This window comes from Tupaia chinensis, unplaced genomic scaffold (genome assembly GCF_000334495.1).
Source record: "Tupaia chinensis unplaced genomic scaffold, TupChi_1.0 Scaffold000225_1, whole genome shotgun sequence".
Classification (NCBI taxonomy): Eukaryota; Metazoa; Chordata; class Mammalia; order Scandentia; family Tupaiidae; genus Tupaia; species Tupaia belangeri.
The window spans coordinates 4,141,999-4,160,200 of NW_006159700.1; the positions used below are offsets into that span (position 1 = coordinate 4,141,999).

Sequence of the window (18,202 nt, forward strand, 5' to 3'; positions counted from 1 at the left end):
GGACCCCAACATGTTCTTGTGAAATCTCATTTCAAGTAATAGGATAATAAAAAGTTAAGGGCAGATAAATTAACTTAAAAATATGTAAAACCAATGATAACTGTGTAACCACAATGCGGGACTCAAGGAAAGATACAGTTTTAAGTTTTTAGCTATCATTATTTAAAACATATGCCCCCAAAATAGAATTCTCCTTTCCATGTGTACAGCTAGTGCCACTTAATTATACAGCAGTCGTCTTAGAATCTTCACAACCCCTTTAACCCAATAATCATTCCTTTGTTTTTTCCTCTGTTGATTGGGCCAGATTTCCTTAGCCTATGACTCTATGGCAGTTGTTACGTGCTCTTAAACAATTATCGAGGGCTTTGTTTAGCCATGGTAAAGTTAAAACAATGGTAAATAATCCAGGGAAGGAGAAAACATGGTTTTTTTCCTCCCAATATTTATTCTTTTTTATTCCTCCTCCCCCACAGAGAACATAAGGAATACTAGTTCCCGTCATTAACAAGAAACATGCTAAATAAAGAATTATTCAACCTTTCACTGAATGCTTCCGGATAAAGTTTTGTGCATCAAAGAGAATACAAAGATATCAAGATGTCAAAGGTCAATACTTCCTTCAATACATTTGAAGAAAAAAATAGAAAAAAATTAAAAACTTCATTAAAAATACAAAAAAAAAAAAAAGAATGAGGCCAGTAGGTGGAAAGGAGGTTGAGATGCTGGATTCCCCTTGGTTGACCAGGATTCCAGTCCTGGGCCTGGAAGCTTGAAAATCATGCCTGATGTGTGTGTGTGTGTGTGTGTGTGTGTGTGTGTGTGTGTATGCATGTGTGCGTGCACACGCGCACACTAAACCTGAGAGAAGAATGAAAGAAAAGGGAGTGCAGTGTGACCATCTGCCCTGAAGGGATGATGATTTCTCATTCTCCTTCTCTGTCTCTGTCTAGTGCATGCACCTTATGGTAAAAACCTACCAAAAAAATCCAAAAGAATGTCTTTCTAATTATTTTTGCAAAGATACTATTAACCAATTAGTTAGGTCCAAGTAACCAAGAAACTGAAATGGTATGGAATGCCAGAATGTTTTACAATAGAGAACTGTTGACAGGTCTAGTGTACACTAGAGAATCCTTTTCTTAAAAAAATTATTCATCTAATTTTATTTATTATGATTGTTTTAATTTGCAATAAGGCACATGCACTCATGAGAGATAGGGAAGGGGAAATTGAGAAAGCAAGCCTCTAGGTCTGGCACTTGAACTATGGTTAGCCGTATCAGAGTCTAGTGCCTTAACCGCCACACCACCTGTTGGTCCACTAGAGAATCCTTTAAATAAGATAACTACTATAGCTTCTAGTAGGTCCCCCTTAATAAAAATAGTAACATTTTACAAATGCATTTCCTAGAGTGTTTATAGAGTTGCTTACAAACTAGAAAAGTTTGGCTCAAACAATTTTGACTGTGCATTTGAATAAATGCCCAAGATAATGGTAACATAAATAAGATAATGCAAACTTTTGTAAAATTCTTGTTTCATAATTATGGCGATAGCATTAATTGACACAAATAGAATGTTATGATACAGAAATAAGGAGTTCAGCTGTTTTGATTTATCATGTCAGAAAAGTGTGAAACGAGCCTTTACATTTATCTCCTTCTTAAATATGCCCTCTTTTTTATATTATTTAACTATGATGTGGGAAGCAGTGTTGCTTAAATGCTATCAAGCAGAGTGGAAAGAAATGAATCCAGAGAAAGAGGATGCCATCTGCTATTTAAATAATATACATATTTCACACAAAATTCATTTGAAAGCAAGGAAATGGAAGACCATAACTGATTCTAGGAGGTAGCATCCTTGTAAAAGTAAAGGAATAGCATTTGGAACTAATTCCAGAAGAAATATGTTTTGGGGAAGAGAATATCAGAAGTGGGATACCTTGAACCTTAATATAAGATTAAAACATGGGACAGTGTATGAGAACTGAGGCTTGTGTGGGATTTGGAGGAGGCAGTGAGTGAATTATCTGAAGTTATCTAGAAAGAAGACACTGCCTGCCTGAAGAAAAGAGGTCCAAGGATGATGCCAAACATGCCCACTCAAGAGTTTATTAATTGCATATAAAGAGTGGAGTTTGTGATTTAGTTGTCAAAATTGAGTCCAAGAAGGACCAGCAGATGGCGTGATGGTTATGTCACTGGATTCCCACGTAGTTGACCATGTTTTGTGTCCTGGACCTGGTGGCTTAACTTAAGCCAGACACATGTGCGTGCATGCCCAAAATCTTAAGAGGAGAATGGAGGAAAAGTGGTTACAGTGTGACCAACCCCTCTGAAGTGGGGGCGGGGGTGATTTCTCATTTTCTGTTTCTCTGGCAAGTACGCATGCCCTATAGCAAAAATTTTCTTAAAAAAAAAAAAATTCTGTCCATGATTCTTTAAGTAATTTAACAAAGTCTGAAATCCAAAATCACAAGTCAATATTGGATTCAATAAATGGAAACATTGGATTGAAAAATATTAATGGCCCAATTTTTTTTCATGGTTTTGGTAAGTAATATTAAAAGAGTTAAAAATGTCAGTATCTAGCAATGTAACAAACAAAACCTATCAGAAATAGTATCTGAAAAGGAATTTCCATAATGCTGCTAAAATTTTTTGAAAAACTTTTCAAATTTAAAGTATGAAAAAATAAGGAGAGATGAAGAAACATTGTCATTGGCCTGTTCAGATAATTCTTATCCTGGATATCTGATACTAGCTGGGTTTAGGTGTTGGTGTCCACCCCAGGGCTTGGGTCTGGCTGAATCATGATGAGGGGGCTGCTGGTGAGGAAGAGAAAGAGGACGGAGAAAGAGAAAGCCCTCCATCTTGCCAGGACCTGGGAATTGGAAAGAATGAGACAAAGACGTAGAGTAGAAATGGACACAGGCAGCCTGAGTCTAGGTAGCCCAAGCAACTTGTGTCGCCCAGATGAACTGGACATCTTTATTTATAGTACAAGGAGACATTACACATGCATGTTTCACGACACTTCATGGATTGGTTGCCAGGTTACAGACAATAAGAAGCAATTCACAAAGCTATGAGGGCTTAGTCACACCAGGCCAGGTGTACCCCTTGATGATAATCCCATCAAGAGAAAAATCTCATCTTCTTCTCTAATGCAGAGAACTAGCTGTTAGGTGTGGGGAAGGAGCTAAAGAACTCCATAAGGAGTGCACCACCACACCCAGAGAAGGCTGAAGAACCTTTCAGATGCAGAGCAGGGATTGGATTTCACTAATTGGGGTCAAGATGTTTCTTGAAGTCCATCAGATGTGTCTGTTGGAACGCCCCTAGTAATTTCCACCCTTGCTCTGTCTGCAGCCAAGGTCAGGGAAAGACAAGTTACAAGGTTCTGCCAAACCCCAAAAGAGCATGTGGTGTTTGCTCAGCACATGTCCCCACATTTCCCCCTTTTTTGTTTTAAAGCCAACATGGCCTGAGTTGCTAGGAGGGAGGTCAGCACCAAGGGATACACACAGGCATTAGGTGACTACTATAACAATTAAGTAACATAGTATAAAATTAGTTAACATTATTTTCTTAGAAAGCAGCATTGGTGCTATGCAATTAAGGCAGTATAAGCTATTACGAGATAGATTAACTAAAATATAATTAAACGTGTAGGTCATACATGTAAAAATCCAGTCTACAGACAGTTGAACAAAGCAAATAGCATAGTTAACATTTTTTTGTTTTTGCAGGAATGAGATCCTGGTCACAAGTGTTCATTGAGTTAGCAGTCAATTTGGCACACATAGCAATGAACAAGTTCTCAGGAGTTGGTTCTTTATCTTGTTTCTTCAGCATTTCCTGAGCATCATTAGCTTCGAACCGCAGTCGACTACGTGGGAGTCCAGCAGCATAGCCATTACGCTAACTGCTGGTCCCGGGTACCCACATTTAAATATAGTTAGACATACATGTTCCTGAGGAAGTTTTTGGTTCACATAGTATTTTAACACATGTTGATTTTCAATATTAACTCAAATGCTTCCCTTTTAATTTTATGACAATAAACTAATTGAAGGCAGTAAATCTGCCAGTATGACAGTTATCTGTTAGCAATGTCTACTAGCAAACTGACGAGATGTTTTCTTATCCACATGACACGTGCTAATCAAGTAAAGTGAGTAATAAATGAATTTTAATGAATGAATTAATCAATCATTCATAGGTATGCAAAGACTGCGTATCTGAATCTCATTTTTTCTAAAATACTTAACACCATGGTTTAATTAGGTTCAAAAGTTCATGATTGCACAGTCACAACCCAAATCCTATTTTTAATATCAAATCCACCTTTTTTTAAGATTATCAATCAAGATACTTTTGCAATACTATTAGGCTAAATGGGTCCCCAGTTTTTTTTTCTTTTCTTTTTTTTTTTTGAGAAGTTTTTGCTATAGGGCGTCTGCGTTTGCCAGACAGACAGAGAGAGACAGAGAGACAGAAAGTGAGAAATCACCCCCCAGGGGGGATGGCCACGCCACAATCCCTTCTCCTCCATTCTCCTCTCAGGATCTTGGGCACACACACACACATGCCCAGTGTGAGTTTAAGCCACCAGGTCCGGGACTCGAACTGCGGTCGACTACGTGGGAGTCCAGCGACATAGCCATTATGCTAACTGCTGGTCCCAAGGGTCCCCAGTTTTAAAAAGTGTTATCTACATAATACAGTTGTACCAGATGTTTCTGGTGAATAAACCGAACCATGACTCTCTTCTCAGGAGGATCAAGTCTATTGTTTGCACAACTGAATGATAATTCGCTCCTAAAGTTAAAATGCATGTATGCTTTAGGAAATTAAGTTTAAAAGTGAATATTATTTTCTTCTTTGTCTCTCTCCTCTTTATTTGAGCTCTAAATGCAATGTAATTAGCTTCAGAATGTATGCTAGAGATTATTTATTGAGTAGATTATACAATTTAATTTATTTAAAATCATTTATTCTCAGCAAAATCAACATATCATTGAGTTTACATAGAAATACAATTTTCAAACAGATCATCATAAAAAATGCACTGCTGAAATAAATGTTCATAATTAATAACCAATTATGTACTATTTGATCATGCCAGTAGCAGAATTGATTACCATTAAAAATTGGTAAAGTAACATATCTTAAATGTGCAAATACCATCTTAGTACTCGAGTGTGTTACCATTGATAATAAATGGCCACTAAATATATACCTATTACATAAAGCTTTTTAAAGTACAATAAAAATACAAGTTCTATCTGTTTTAAAAAAAAGCCATTTATATGGCTTCTAAACATCCTCATTATACAAATTCCAAAATACTATATGACAAACAAAATTAGAAAGACTTTTCTTTATGAAACATATACTACTCTCTAATTAAGGTACAATATAGCAGATAACAAAAACAAACAAAAAGGCTCATATACCATTGAACATTATGGAGATACATACAAATATAACATTGCATAAGCATATTTGATATATTTTCCTAGTTAAATGTACCTTTAGCACTAGAAGAAAATTTCCATGAATGAAAAAAAAAATATATTTTTGAGTGTTATCCCCAATCTAAGCCCACATTTTCATTAACCTAATTTATTTTTCTTGTTATATGATAAACCAAATTAGAAATTTTGATCATCAATTTCTGTTGTACTGAATACAAAGTAAAACATTATAAATACAATGGGCAAAGGTATAGGAAACAAGTGTATTTAAAGGTCAGGATTCTCAAGCAAATAGAGAATGAAATGCAAGGGGATTTTATTGCTCATGTTCAAGATTAAATTGAGCAACTTGATTTTCACAAACAACAAGACTCAACAAAACAAATACAGTTAAATTTGCTAAGTAATATTGATAGATCATATAGAATATTTGCCACAAGTTTTAAAGTATCAAAACTAACGGATTATCACAAAATAAACTTTGGTGAGAAAATACCTTTATCAAAGGAGGAAATGTGAGGACGGTCCTTATTTAATGACGAGAAATACATTTGGCAAAATAAATATCAGTAATAGATTGCAACTACAGAGAGTATCTATTCTAAAAGTTGCTTTAGGAAATATGATATCAGATGATATTTAAATGTTACAGCAATGTAGCTCATTAACACGAGTGAAATTTTATTTTCTATTTTTAATTTTGTAAATAGAAAATTTTCATTTTCCCACTATCATTACCAAATAAATTGAATATTTAGAGTACAGCTAATAATAACTAACATTATTATCTTGCATTTACTACTATAAATACTCTAAATACATTTAGTTTAATTATTGGAATTTATATACTTGTTATTGGTCTGTTCAGATCATTCTTAGCCTGGATATCTGATACTGGTAGGGTTAAATTTATCTCCTTCTTAAGTATGCCATCTTTCACTATTTAATTAGTGACTTGGTGGCTTTATATTAAAAGTTTATATTTCCTCAATGATATGAACAATATTTTATACAGAAAATGGTATCCATCTAACCAAAGGTAACATGTTTATTGGAAATAGAAGGTGATGAGTTTGACATTTGCATATTTCTTCAAAATTTTAAAAAGTATTACTCGGGACTCAAAAGCTAACTGGTAGCCTGGAGAATAAACACAATATCAAGGTGCTAATTATTTAGAACTCAGATACAAAGTGGTTATTTGCATACTCTGTCATTCAGTCATAAACTCATCTACAACCGAAACACAAAGGTACATAAAAGGATGATATACTTTACATGATGATTAAAAATAAACACTATAGATCAACACTGAATGAGAGAAAATTTTACTGAAATAATTTTCAAAAAGTTAAAATATATTTAAAAATATATTGGCACATATATAATACCAATCTTGAAGTAATATTGAATGATTTATGTATATCAACAACTTTAATATGAATCAGGATCTCTTGTTCTTGACATCAGCATCTACTGTCTAATGGGTCGAGACAAAATACTGTGCCTTCAAGAGTTAGTCCCATTTTGAACCCCTCCTGTAAAATAGAACAAAATCATTAAAGTAGGAGCTATTAATAGCAAAATTTAAAAAATCAGTAAATAGAAGATGCTATGAGCAAAATTTGAAATTTTTATACTTTGATCAGCAAAGAAAGAATTACATGCCAGATGTTGACTTGCGAAATTTGTCAAAATGTTTGCATTGATGTATACCCCTGGAACTTCTTTTATACACATTAACATTTTTATGTTTTATATATATGTGAGGTCAGTATGAATGAAAGATAGAAGAACATACCAACATATGGAATTAAGTATTATTTTTTAAATTTGCTGTAGGGTTTGTGCACTCACTGGAGAGAGAGAGAGAGAGAGAGAGAAAGAGAGAGAGAGAGAGAGAGAGAGAGAGAGAGAGAAAATCCTCTAGGGGTATCACTAGGCCACAATCCCTTCTCCTTTATTCTCCTCCTGGGATTATGGGCATGCAGGAACACATGCCCAGCATGTTTTTCTTTCTTTCTTTCTTTCTTTCTTTCTTTCTTTCTTTCTTTCTTTCTTTCTTTCTTTCTTTCTTTCTTTCTTTCTTTCTTTTTTATTTTTGCTATAGGGTGGGTGCGCTCGCCAGAAAGACACAGAGATAGAAAGCGAGAAATCACCCCCGAGGGGGGATGGCCGTGCTGCAATCCCTTCTCCTCCATTCTCCTCTCGGGATCTTGGGCACGCATGCACACGTGGCGTGAGTTTAAGCCACTGGGCCCGGAACTCAAACCGCGGTTGGCTACATGGGAGTTCAGTGACATAGCCATTGCTAACTGCTGGTCCCAACCCAGCATGTTTTTCAAGCTGCCAGTTTCAAGAATCCACCCATGCAGTCAATCACGTGGGATTCCTCCACCTTAAACACCATGTCACCTGGATGGCTCAGAATTAAGTAGTTTTACAATTTAAACATTCTTTTTCCAGTAAAGCTTAGTATATCGTTCTACTGTAGCTTAAATTCCTCTATTGACCTCAAAGAAAATTATTTATTTATATAGCATTATGTTTGATTCTTACATTATTAGGTTCACTAGACTCAAAAGATGAATCAAGATAGCCTTATACTGTTCCTCTCTTCTTCCTAGTTACTGCTATTCAGAGGCCTAGTTAAATACCTCTCATAAATGTAGTGCTACCTACTATGTACAACACCGAACTGCAATTGTTTTGAATAGGTATCTAAATATATATACCTTTCTACAAATCTAATACAAACATTATCATATAACGGAAGTATTGATGATACTGCAAGCCACACCTTATATTATGATTGATGTTCAGAAAATATACTTCCTTATGTCCACAGCACAGAGATTACAGAACAATTTCATCGCTGCAAAGTTTTTCACAACTTTTCCCAGTACTTGTAGTACAAATTACATTCAGTTGTGGAAAGGTAAGAGAACTTACTCTTATATTTTAAAAACCTGCCCTTTTTATAAGGAAGATATTTTGCTATATTTACGCACATCTTCCAAACAGTCACCAAAATACACACCGAAATGAAAACTTTAAATTGAAAATATTATAAATGCACTGTTCTTTTAAAATGTTTTATTTGGGTATCTGAACGAGTAGTGCTATTTCATCTCTAGGTCCATTATAGGCAGACATAGATAAATGAGGAGCAGATGACAGAGAGGTAACGATAGCTAGTGAGAACGCTGGCGAGGTAATCGCCTCTGTAGAGGGCTGAAACTATACAGTGTTTCTAAAGTTTATCAGTTCATTCTTAAATTAAACCAGTATCACTTCAATTATCCTGAAAACAGTATTTATAACTGTTGTTTTCAGTAGCGGAAATGTATAATAGCAATCCAAGTAAAACAGAGTGGATCACTCTTTCAAAAATAATGCAGTTATCTCTCTCTACATGGTGATTTTTATAAGAATCCTTCCAGATAAATGAAAATCATCATAAACTAATATCACATAGAAAAAGATGGTATAATAAATTACAATAATAGTAATCACATGTTTTTATTGAAAATGTTTTCAATTGCATTTTCTCTTGAAAGAGGACATAAAAAATATTCAAAAAGAGAAAAACAACTCATACAAATATAAACATGTTGAGGTACATACTTCAAGTCTCTTTTTTAGTTTTACCTATAGATTTTTGCAATTATTTTGATAATAATAACCATATTTATATTATACATAAATTTCTTATTTATATAATATATTGCACGTATTTAACCTTTTATCTTACTTTATCACCTTATAACTTTATTATTTTGAGTTCCCATAAAACTAATTTGTCATGACTATATAATATTTCATTAATATTTACAATGATTTATTTATTTCTAATATTTACAAATATAAAGAGTAGCTGGATTTTTCTTCATAGAAATTGAACACACCTGTAATTATTTTCTTTTCATAATATGTTGTTTATATTGTTTTAATGTCAAATAAAAATAAAAGTATCAATAATAAATTACTTTGATGTTAAACTAACACTGACCTAGCCATGATTTAAAATATTTGTTTCATCACATTTTCACTTGTACTGATTATTAGTAAAAAAATAAACTTGTTAATTTACTGCATAAAAATGACTTTTACAGTTCATTATTTAATTTATATATTTACTTTGATTAGGCAGAATACTTGTACATAAATATTAGACACTTGTGATCTTATTCTATCAACTAAGTCTTGTTTACTTACCTGGGGATTATTTCGTTTCTTAATCACTGTCTAATTGCTTTAATTCTTTCTCTTTGTATTATATACGTGTGTGTGTGTGTGTTTGTATACACACACTGTCCCTATATACACTATATACACACACATACTGCCTATCTAACTAGATAGATAGATAGATAGATAGATAGATAGATAGATAGATGATAGATAGATATAAGGAAAATACGAAAAATACCACAGTTTAGTACTGCTATACTAACAATAGTGTTTCTTAAACTTATTTGCTTACAAAATTGAAAATGGGGGCTTAACTTTTTAACAGAAAAATGTTAAATTTTGTGTTAATTTTTAAAAGCATGCATAGAAAAAAATGTACTTTACGACTCATTTAACTGTACACAATTTGCTTACAGCAGCCTTGTTCTTGAAAACAAGCATTGCCACCTCAGTGTGCATATCTGTGCTTCTACCTACAAAAGCCAAGTGGCACAACTTAATTGGTATTTTCATTAAAACCTTCATAGTATTTGAAATATACAAAAGAGGTGGGAAAATCATATCTATGTATATATAGATAGTATCTATCTATCTAAATATATATAATACACATTCACATACTCACATATATATTATTTTTTTAGGGTTTGCCACAAGGCCACATGTACTCTCCAGAGAGGGAGAGAGATAGTGATAGGGAAAGTGAGAAATCACTCCCTAAGGGGATGGTCACATCACAATTCTTTCTCCATTCTCCTCCTGGGATTTTGGTCATGCATGCACATGAGCCTGGTGGGAATTTCAAGTCATCACATCCAAGATTTGAACTGTGGTCAGCCATGTGAGAGTTCAGCACCTTAATCACCATGCCACTTGCTGGGTCTCAAATTAAAAAGAACTTTAGAAGACCTTACATCCACATTTTCCTTATAAAATTTTTTGACTCAAAGTCTGATACTCAAATGTATTTCAAACATTTAAAACTGCTTAATGCATCTGAAATTTATTTGCTGTTTCAGGTATACATTGAATTCTCCCAAATTACTAAATAGTTGACTTAACACCATTTGTGTATAATTCTTTCATACTTCATTGATTTCCCTTGCTTCTTTTTTGTAAATATATTAAATTCTTACAGCCCATAAGGTACACTTCTAGGATATCAATACCGTTTTACTAATTTTTCTACCAGTGACATGTACCAAGGAGTTTAAACTAGGTGAAAAAAACCCCTACATTATTAATTCTAAATAAATACCTAGCTTTATAAAAATTTATAATGGAATATAACCTAATATTTCTGCTTAAATTTTTGCATGAGATACTTCTGCGTTTTCAAATTTAATCATTTGAGTCTCAAATAATAGCTCAGTCACGATCTTCTGTAAATGAAACAACAGAAATAAAATCTCTAGACTGAAAAACTCAATACAGTGTTCACAGTCCATTGTACTAAATTAATTTTTACATGATATGCAAAGATAAAAATAGTAGCTATGTGTGTGTTAGATCAATTAGGGTAGCAAGATTAATAACAAAGTCATCATGGACTTTAGATGAAGAAATATTATGTTAATTTAGTTGAAGTGATCTTGCAAGTAAATCTTGGATAAAAGAAACAGAAAAGCAGTAAGGTGGACAATGCAAAAGTGAATATGTCATTGAAAAAATAATCTCAAATTATGGGTTATTAAACCTCTTTAAACACAAGTAATATTCAGGTACATCCATATGAAACTGCTTTTTGAAAATATAGCATGCAAATATTAAGATTTTAGCTTTCAAAATGTTACAAGTTGTTTAAAATTATTATAAGAATAATATACCAACCATCTCTGGCGCTACCCACCATGAAAGCAGAAAAGAATAAAAAAAAGACATTAAATTAAAATATTAGAAACTGCAAAAAAATAAATAAATAAAAATACAACAGTTTAATATTGTTTTACTAACAACAGTGTTTCTTAAACTTATTCTCTTACAAAATTGGAGATGGGGGTTTATCTTTTTAACAGAAAAATGTTCAATTTTCTGTTGATTTTTAAAAGCATGCATAGAAAAAATATACTTTATGACTCATTCAACGGTATATAACTTGCTTAAAGCAGCCTAGTGTTTGAAAGTAAGCACTGTCACCACAGTATCCATGTGTGCTTCTACCTACAAAAGCCAAGTGGCACAACTTAATTGGTATTTTGACTGAAAGCTTCAGAGTATTTGAAATATGCAAAAGAGATGGGAAAATCATATCATCCTGACCACATAAATGTGGAAATCAACAGGTGTTTGATATGTTGTAATTTCAACCAAATAGCATCATTCATTCACTTATATTAAAGCTCTTAATTTAAATTTTATTGGTGGTATAGTTTTGCTTTTATTTAACTTACAATTTTTGAATTCATAATTGCATATGAAATACTAAGGATAACTGTTTTATAACATTTTTTGCTTTTACCTTTTTTGTAAAAAACATCAATTAAAATCAAGGTTAATGGTATAGTTTTTCATGAAAAAGGGAATTACTAAATTATTAAAAATGTGATTTGTAATTCTTTGAAAGTTCCTTTCCCAGTCTTTGAAAATCTCATGTATGTGTTAAATAATTCAACTTTTAAAATGCAGGCATATTATTATATTTACAACACTATGGAAGTTCATATGATAGGTGGAAAATAAGACTGCAATATAGCAGTAGTCCAAATGAGAGGAAGAGTGTTTGACATTGTTGTTCCAGGGAGGAGTCCATCTACTGTGTAAGACTGGCATCACTCATTACGTTTTTCCCCCAAAGATGAAGCATAGAGAGTGAACATAATAAACCAGGAATAATAATCAGAATACTTCTTTCATCTTACATTAGTATCTTCATTGTCTTTTCTCAATCAGCTTCATCTAATTGATGTCTGCCTAAATTTTACCAGATATAAACTTTCAGATGAAAAATAAGATATAATAGCTTCACTGAAATGTAAAGGGCAAATATAAAGAGAAGACTTTATTCTAGTGTTCATGATACTATTTATTGATCATAATCCATACAAAGTTTTTAAAGCCAATTTCTTCAAACTTCTAGAACGATTTATGACTCAAAAATTAAGTGGAAAGAGAAATGAAAACCCAACTGGAATATATTCCTGGAGAAGTTGTCACTGGGTGTCTGCTTTTTCCATAAGAGTCAAGAAGTTATGAACTGTGGCTACAATGCTTCCTTTCAGAGAGAGTGATTTTACTCTTACAGAGATTTTCCCTCATCTATTCATTTACAATTCTGAAATTCATAATTGTTAAGACAGAGATCAAATCTTATAAATCTACTCCAATAGCCTTCTAATTTCTAGAGTTCAAAATAATGAAGTATTATGGATAAAGTCTTTTTACAAGCAAAATGAGAAATAGTGATTGACTGTTTAAAAAAATAATTAGAATAATAATAATAATGATTGGGAAAAACATTGAAAAGATATTGAATGATGAAGTGGGGAGATTAACGTCTCTCCCTGGACTGACATGCATGGCATTCCCTTTTGAAAAAGCAATGTAATACACTGTAAAGTTATATGTAATCTAATGTAATATAAAGAAGATTATGATGATAATAAAAATAAATAAATAAATAATAATGAAGCATTAGAATCCATTTTATTTTGTATAAAAACTGAGCCATTTTGTAAACTGAACTATTAAAGAGAGAAAAAAAAACACTTTATCCTAAGATATAGGAGTATTTTTAGTACCAAATGAACATTATTACTTTAAAGAAACTATTTTAAACAAGTTTATGCATTGACAAGAACTCAAAGAAAGGGTAGTTTGCATATATAACACTTTCTTTGATCCGGATTAGGAAGAAACAACAAACAAGCAAAGCAAACAAACAAACAGAAAAACACTTATGAGACAATCTGTTAGGATAATCACCTGCATCTCATCTAATTTTGATTGAATATCTGGAGGGAAATCCCCTGCTCCACAGTTAAATGGGTCGAAAGGCTCTGCTCCAAAGAGGTCCCGTTCTAAAAGAAAGATAATAATTTAGCAAATGAAATGATAAGAAGTGAGCTGGGGTGAGTTATATTTCAAAGGCAGGATTATATAAATAAATACATGATCAAATGAGCTAGCATCCACAATTACACTTTCCTGATCTTAGATTAAACACTAGCAAGGAAACGAAGACCTATTTAAGGATATTAAAAACTGCTTAGTTATACAGAATTATTATCTAGAGAGGTTTCTTTGTCTGTAATAAAGACTTCTTAATTTCAAATTCAATAAATATTTGATTAATTAATACATACTAAAATACCCTTTTTTGGAAGGAATTAAAATTCACTAAAATTAATTCAATTTATTGATGCCTTGGAACACAAGGACTAAGTATATTAATAAGTAGTTTGAATCATAGGTTCGCGTACTCTTATCTCACTTTTTATTGAGAAAAAACTTAAGGTACCTCACCTCACACAGTATGAAATCATATCACCTTTTATATAACCATAATGAGATAGGTTCTTTAAAAATTCCTCCTCTCAGACCTGTAGGTAGCTTGGTGATTAAGGTGCTGGACTCTCACATGGTCAACTACAGTCTATGTCTTGGAATCAGCAGCTTAAAAAATCATGCCAGCCACACCCACAGTACTGCCAGGAGAATGGAGGAGAAGGGACTGCAGCATGGCCATCCCACCTGGGAAGTGATTTCTCACTTTCTCTCTCTCTCTGTCTCTCCTTGGCAATCACACACCCTACAGCAAAAACTTAAAGAAAAAAAAAAAAGACCCCTCCCAATATTTTCTAAAAATGAGCGGAATATAGTAATGAAAACAATGAAAGTCTATATACACATATTTAAAACTAGGCACTCCTTTTCATCACTAAAGAAATATCACAGTTAAAATTGATGTTTGTAATTTATAGATGATGGCTTATTTTATTACTTAAAAAGTAAAAAAAAAAAAAAAAAAAAAGGAAAACAAAAAACTGGGGCTGGCAGGTGGCATGGTGGTTAAGTAAGGGCGATGGACTCCCACATGGCCAACTGCAGTTCAAGTCCTAGACCTGGTGGCTTGCCATTTTCTCTCTCTCTCTCACGCACACACACACACACACACGCACACACACACACACACACGCACACACACACACACACACGCACACACACACACACACACGCACACACACACACACACACTCTGTTCTTCTCTGGTCAAATTAAAAACAAACAAGCAAATAAATAAAGTTAAATAAAATATTTTAAAAATTGAAAACTAAAAAAAATAACTTAAGTTGTTTCCTATGGATCAATTTAAGCACAACATTAATTGGAAATATATGTACATACATGGAAATGGATATTTAGAACATAGTCATGACTTCTTTTTGGAGAAAAATTCATATTTTCTGAATTTAACACTCTGTATTTATACTAGTTGATTTCTATCACATCCTCTAAAATTACTTTATGACTCCCCTCATGAAAGATTTTTATCTTTCTGTAATTATATTTTTAGTCACATACATTTTTCACTTGGATTGAAATTCTTTGTTGTGGACACACTGCCAATTTACAGGTCAGATTACAGCATGTCACTTTATTGTATATCAGGGTGATTATAATTAATAACAATATATTATCTCCTTGAAAATTGCTAATAGAGTTGATTTTATGTTCTCACTAATAAAAAAAGAAAAAAAAAACACTAAGTCTGCAAGGTAATAAGTGTATTAATTAGCTTGATGTAATCATTCTGCAAATATGCATATACTAAAATGTCATTTTGTCACCATAATTATGTACAATTTTTAAGTTAAAAGCCTCTCAAATATTAATATTTTCCAAATATATAAATCTATTATATATCTAAAGTTAAGTGGCTTCTTTAAGGCATAATCAAAAATATTACTCAGCACTGATTTACACAGGGGAAGTGAACTTTTAATTGCCACAAAGATTCAGATTGCTTGGGGCCATCAGTTAGCTTAATGGCTATGTTGCTGGACTCTCACGTAGCTGACCACGGTTCGAATCCCGGACCCGGTGGCTTAAACTCACGCCAGGCGCGTGTGCGTGAGTGCCCAAGATCCCGAGAGGAGAATGGAGGAGAAGGGATTGCGGAGTGGCCATCCCCCCTGGGGGGTGATTTCTCACTTTCTGTCTCTCTGTCTCTCTCTGTCTGTCTGGTGAGCGCATGCGCCCTGTAGCAAAGACCTCTCCAAAAAAAAAAGATTCAGATTGCTTGAGCAATGGCATTCTTAAGTATAGAATCTAAATATGTCAATCAATTATTTTTATTTGAAAAAGATTTCAAAATATAATCCAAGTCTACTATATGTGCAAAACACATGTTCATTATACATACATGAATGAGTGAATCAGTGATGAAGCCAGGGAAGTGAAAGAAAGAGATAAAGGAAGAGATGTGGGAATATTCTTAAAAACAAAAACTTGGGACCAGCAGTTGGCGTAATGGCTATGTCACTGGACTCACATGTAGTTGAGCCAGGTTCAAGTCCCAGACCCGGTGACTTAAACTCATGCTGGGCACGTGTGAGTGCATGCCCAAGGTCCGAGAGGAGAATGGAGGAGAAGGTATTGCAGTGTGGCCATCCCCTCTGGGAGGGGGGGATTTCTCCCCCCCCGGGGGGGGTGATTTTTCACTTTCTGTCCCTCTGTCTTTCTCTCTCTTTCTGGTAAGCACATGTGCCCTAAAGCAAAAACCACTCAAAAAAAAATTAAAAATGACTACCAGTTATTTTCAATAATTAAAGTAAAATATTAAAAAATATAAGGTGAAACACAGTAAATATACAATTAAATGTTTTGTCTTCTCACATGAATCTATACCAAAATATTATTGTTCATACAACAGGCTCAAATTGCAAGTCAGAATTTCTTGAAGAGTATTTTCTGAAATGTAAAGTAGGATTAATTGAATTTGACATATACAAAACCAAGACATATTAATAACTAAATTGGTTAGTGAGCATCTTAAGATAGGTAATTTTCCACAAGTGTTAAGCAAACATATATCCACATATGCAAGGAATATTGATTTGTTTAGAAAGCTTACTAATCTCAGCAGATCTACTAGGTACCGGAGGTGGCTGTGTGCCATTGCGAGTAGGTATTGAAGACTGGTGTGAAATTGGAGAAAATGGAATCATATCAAAGATGTCAGTGGAGGGTGATTTAGGTGTTACACTGCTTGCCTGCAATGAAGATTATATGAATTAGGGTATATTTCACATATATACGCAATAGAACTTAGTATTTCATATATATATAATACATATGAGAAGACTTCAAAAAGTTTTCAGATAAATGGAACTAGATGATGACTTCAGTTTAGTTCAAAATATTTTTTGAAATGCATGCAGTTTTTTCATAATATGCACTGTCCATTAAACTTTTGAAGACCTCTCATGTATAAACAACACTAAATTCAGTTGAATCATATGAATTTGCCATGCTGTAGATAAAAAATAATTAACTACTGGCAAATTTATGTTCCAACCAATTGTGATATATGCTCATGGCAAAAGCATAATAGAAATTCTGTGCAAAAACATTTTCAAAGAATGGCAAAATAGCGGCAGTACTATTTTAAATGGATATATAAGACATACTGGATTTTTTGCATATCTGGAAATAATTGTCATTTGTATAAGAGAATTAGAAACATTAGAAATGGTAAAAATGTGATTTCAGTATTACACTTTTCATATAAGTTTAGATGTTAAACAGAAATAAACACAAATGACCCAACTTTTTAAATAAACAACTCAAAATTTAACTGATAATTTTTTCACAAGTTCAAGAGTAAAGTATATTTTTATTTGTATTCATAAAATGACAATTAACTGATATTTATTGTCATTTCTTTTACTCTTATAAGATTTCATAAAGTTTTCTATAATGAAGAGCCATCTTGTGAAATACATTGATAATCACCAATGTACCACCCAAATCATTGAGTTATATGGTACAGTCTGGACTAGCACTAAAGAAACATAAGGAAAGAAAAATAAAAATTCTATGAAAATGTATTTGACAAGTTACAAAAGAATGAGACAATCATTGCTTTGTTAAACAGGGGTAAATTTATCTGATCAGAGATAAAAGAAAGAAAACTCCCCTTTTGGAGGGAAATAATGAGGAAAAACTAGCTCTTTCTATACGAGGACACACAATGATTGACAAGAGTAGTTCATATAAAAATTAGAGCTCTCAGAATACTTTTTTGATCATAACACAGACGAAGAAAAATAAAGCAGATAGTATGTAGAGAGTGATGGATTTGCAATTCATTTACAATGGCTGCTAATACATTTCTTTCATGCACCAAAATCCTGTTATACCCCTCTCTTTAACGATTTGCTTTTTGTTTCCCTCAGCCCTTTCCATTTATTTGGGAATATTGTTCCCCTCATCATCCCATCCCTCTAGTTCCCTAGCTTCCTTCTCTCTCCTCTTTCTCAGGATATAAAACTACTCCGATCTTGACTGTCCTAAAAGACAA

The 18,202-nt window shown here is 33.1% G+C and overlaps 1 protein-coding gene across 6 annotated transcripts in view; it reads right to left on the bottom strand.

The window, feature by feature from the left end:
- Nucleotides 1-4,992: 4,992 nt before the first annotated feature.
- The window catches only part of GULP1 (GULP PTB domain containing engulfment adaptor 1), a 227,727-nt gene continuing 214,517 nt past the window's right edge, over nucleotides 4,993-18,202 (bottom strand). For 3 of the 6 annotated variants that reach the window (XM_006147846.3, XM_006147845.3, XM_014587589.2), the window contains 3 exons: nucleotides 16,754-16,892; nucleotides 13,603-13,697; nucleotides 4,995-7,025 (listed from right to left, as the gene is read on the bottom strand). In XM_006147846.3, coding sequence (XP_006147908.1) covers nucleotides 6,954-7,025; nucleotides 13,603-13,697; nucleotides 16,754-16,892 — 306 coding nt within the window. In that variant the 3' untranslated portion in view covers nucleotides 4,995-6,953. Of the gene's footprint in view, nucleotides 7,026-11,510; nucleotides 11,523-13,602; nucleotides 13,698-16,753; nucleotides 16,893-18,202 lie in introns of those variants that run through there. The other 3 variants (XM_014587590.2, XM_014587588.2, XM_014587591.1) reach the window with 3 other exon arrangements.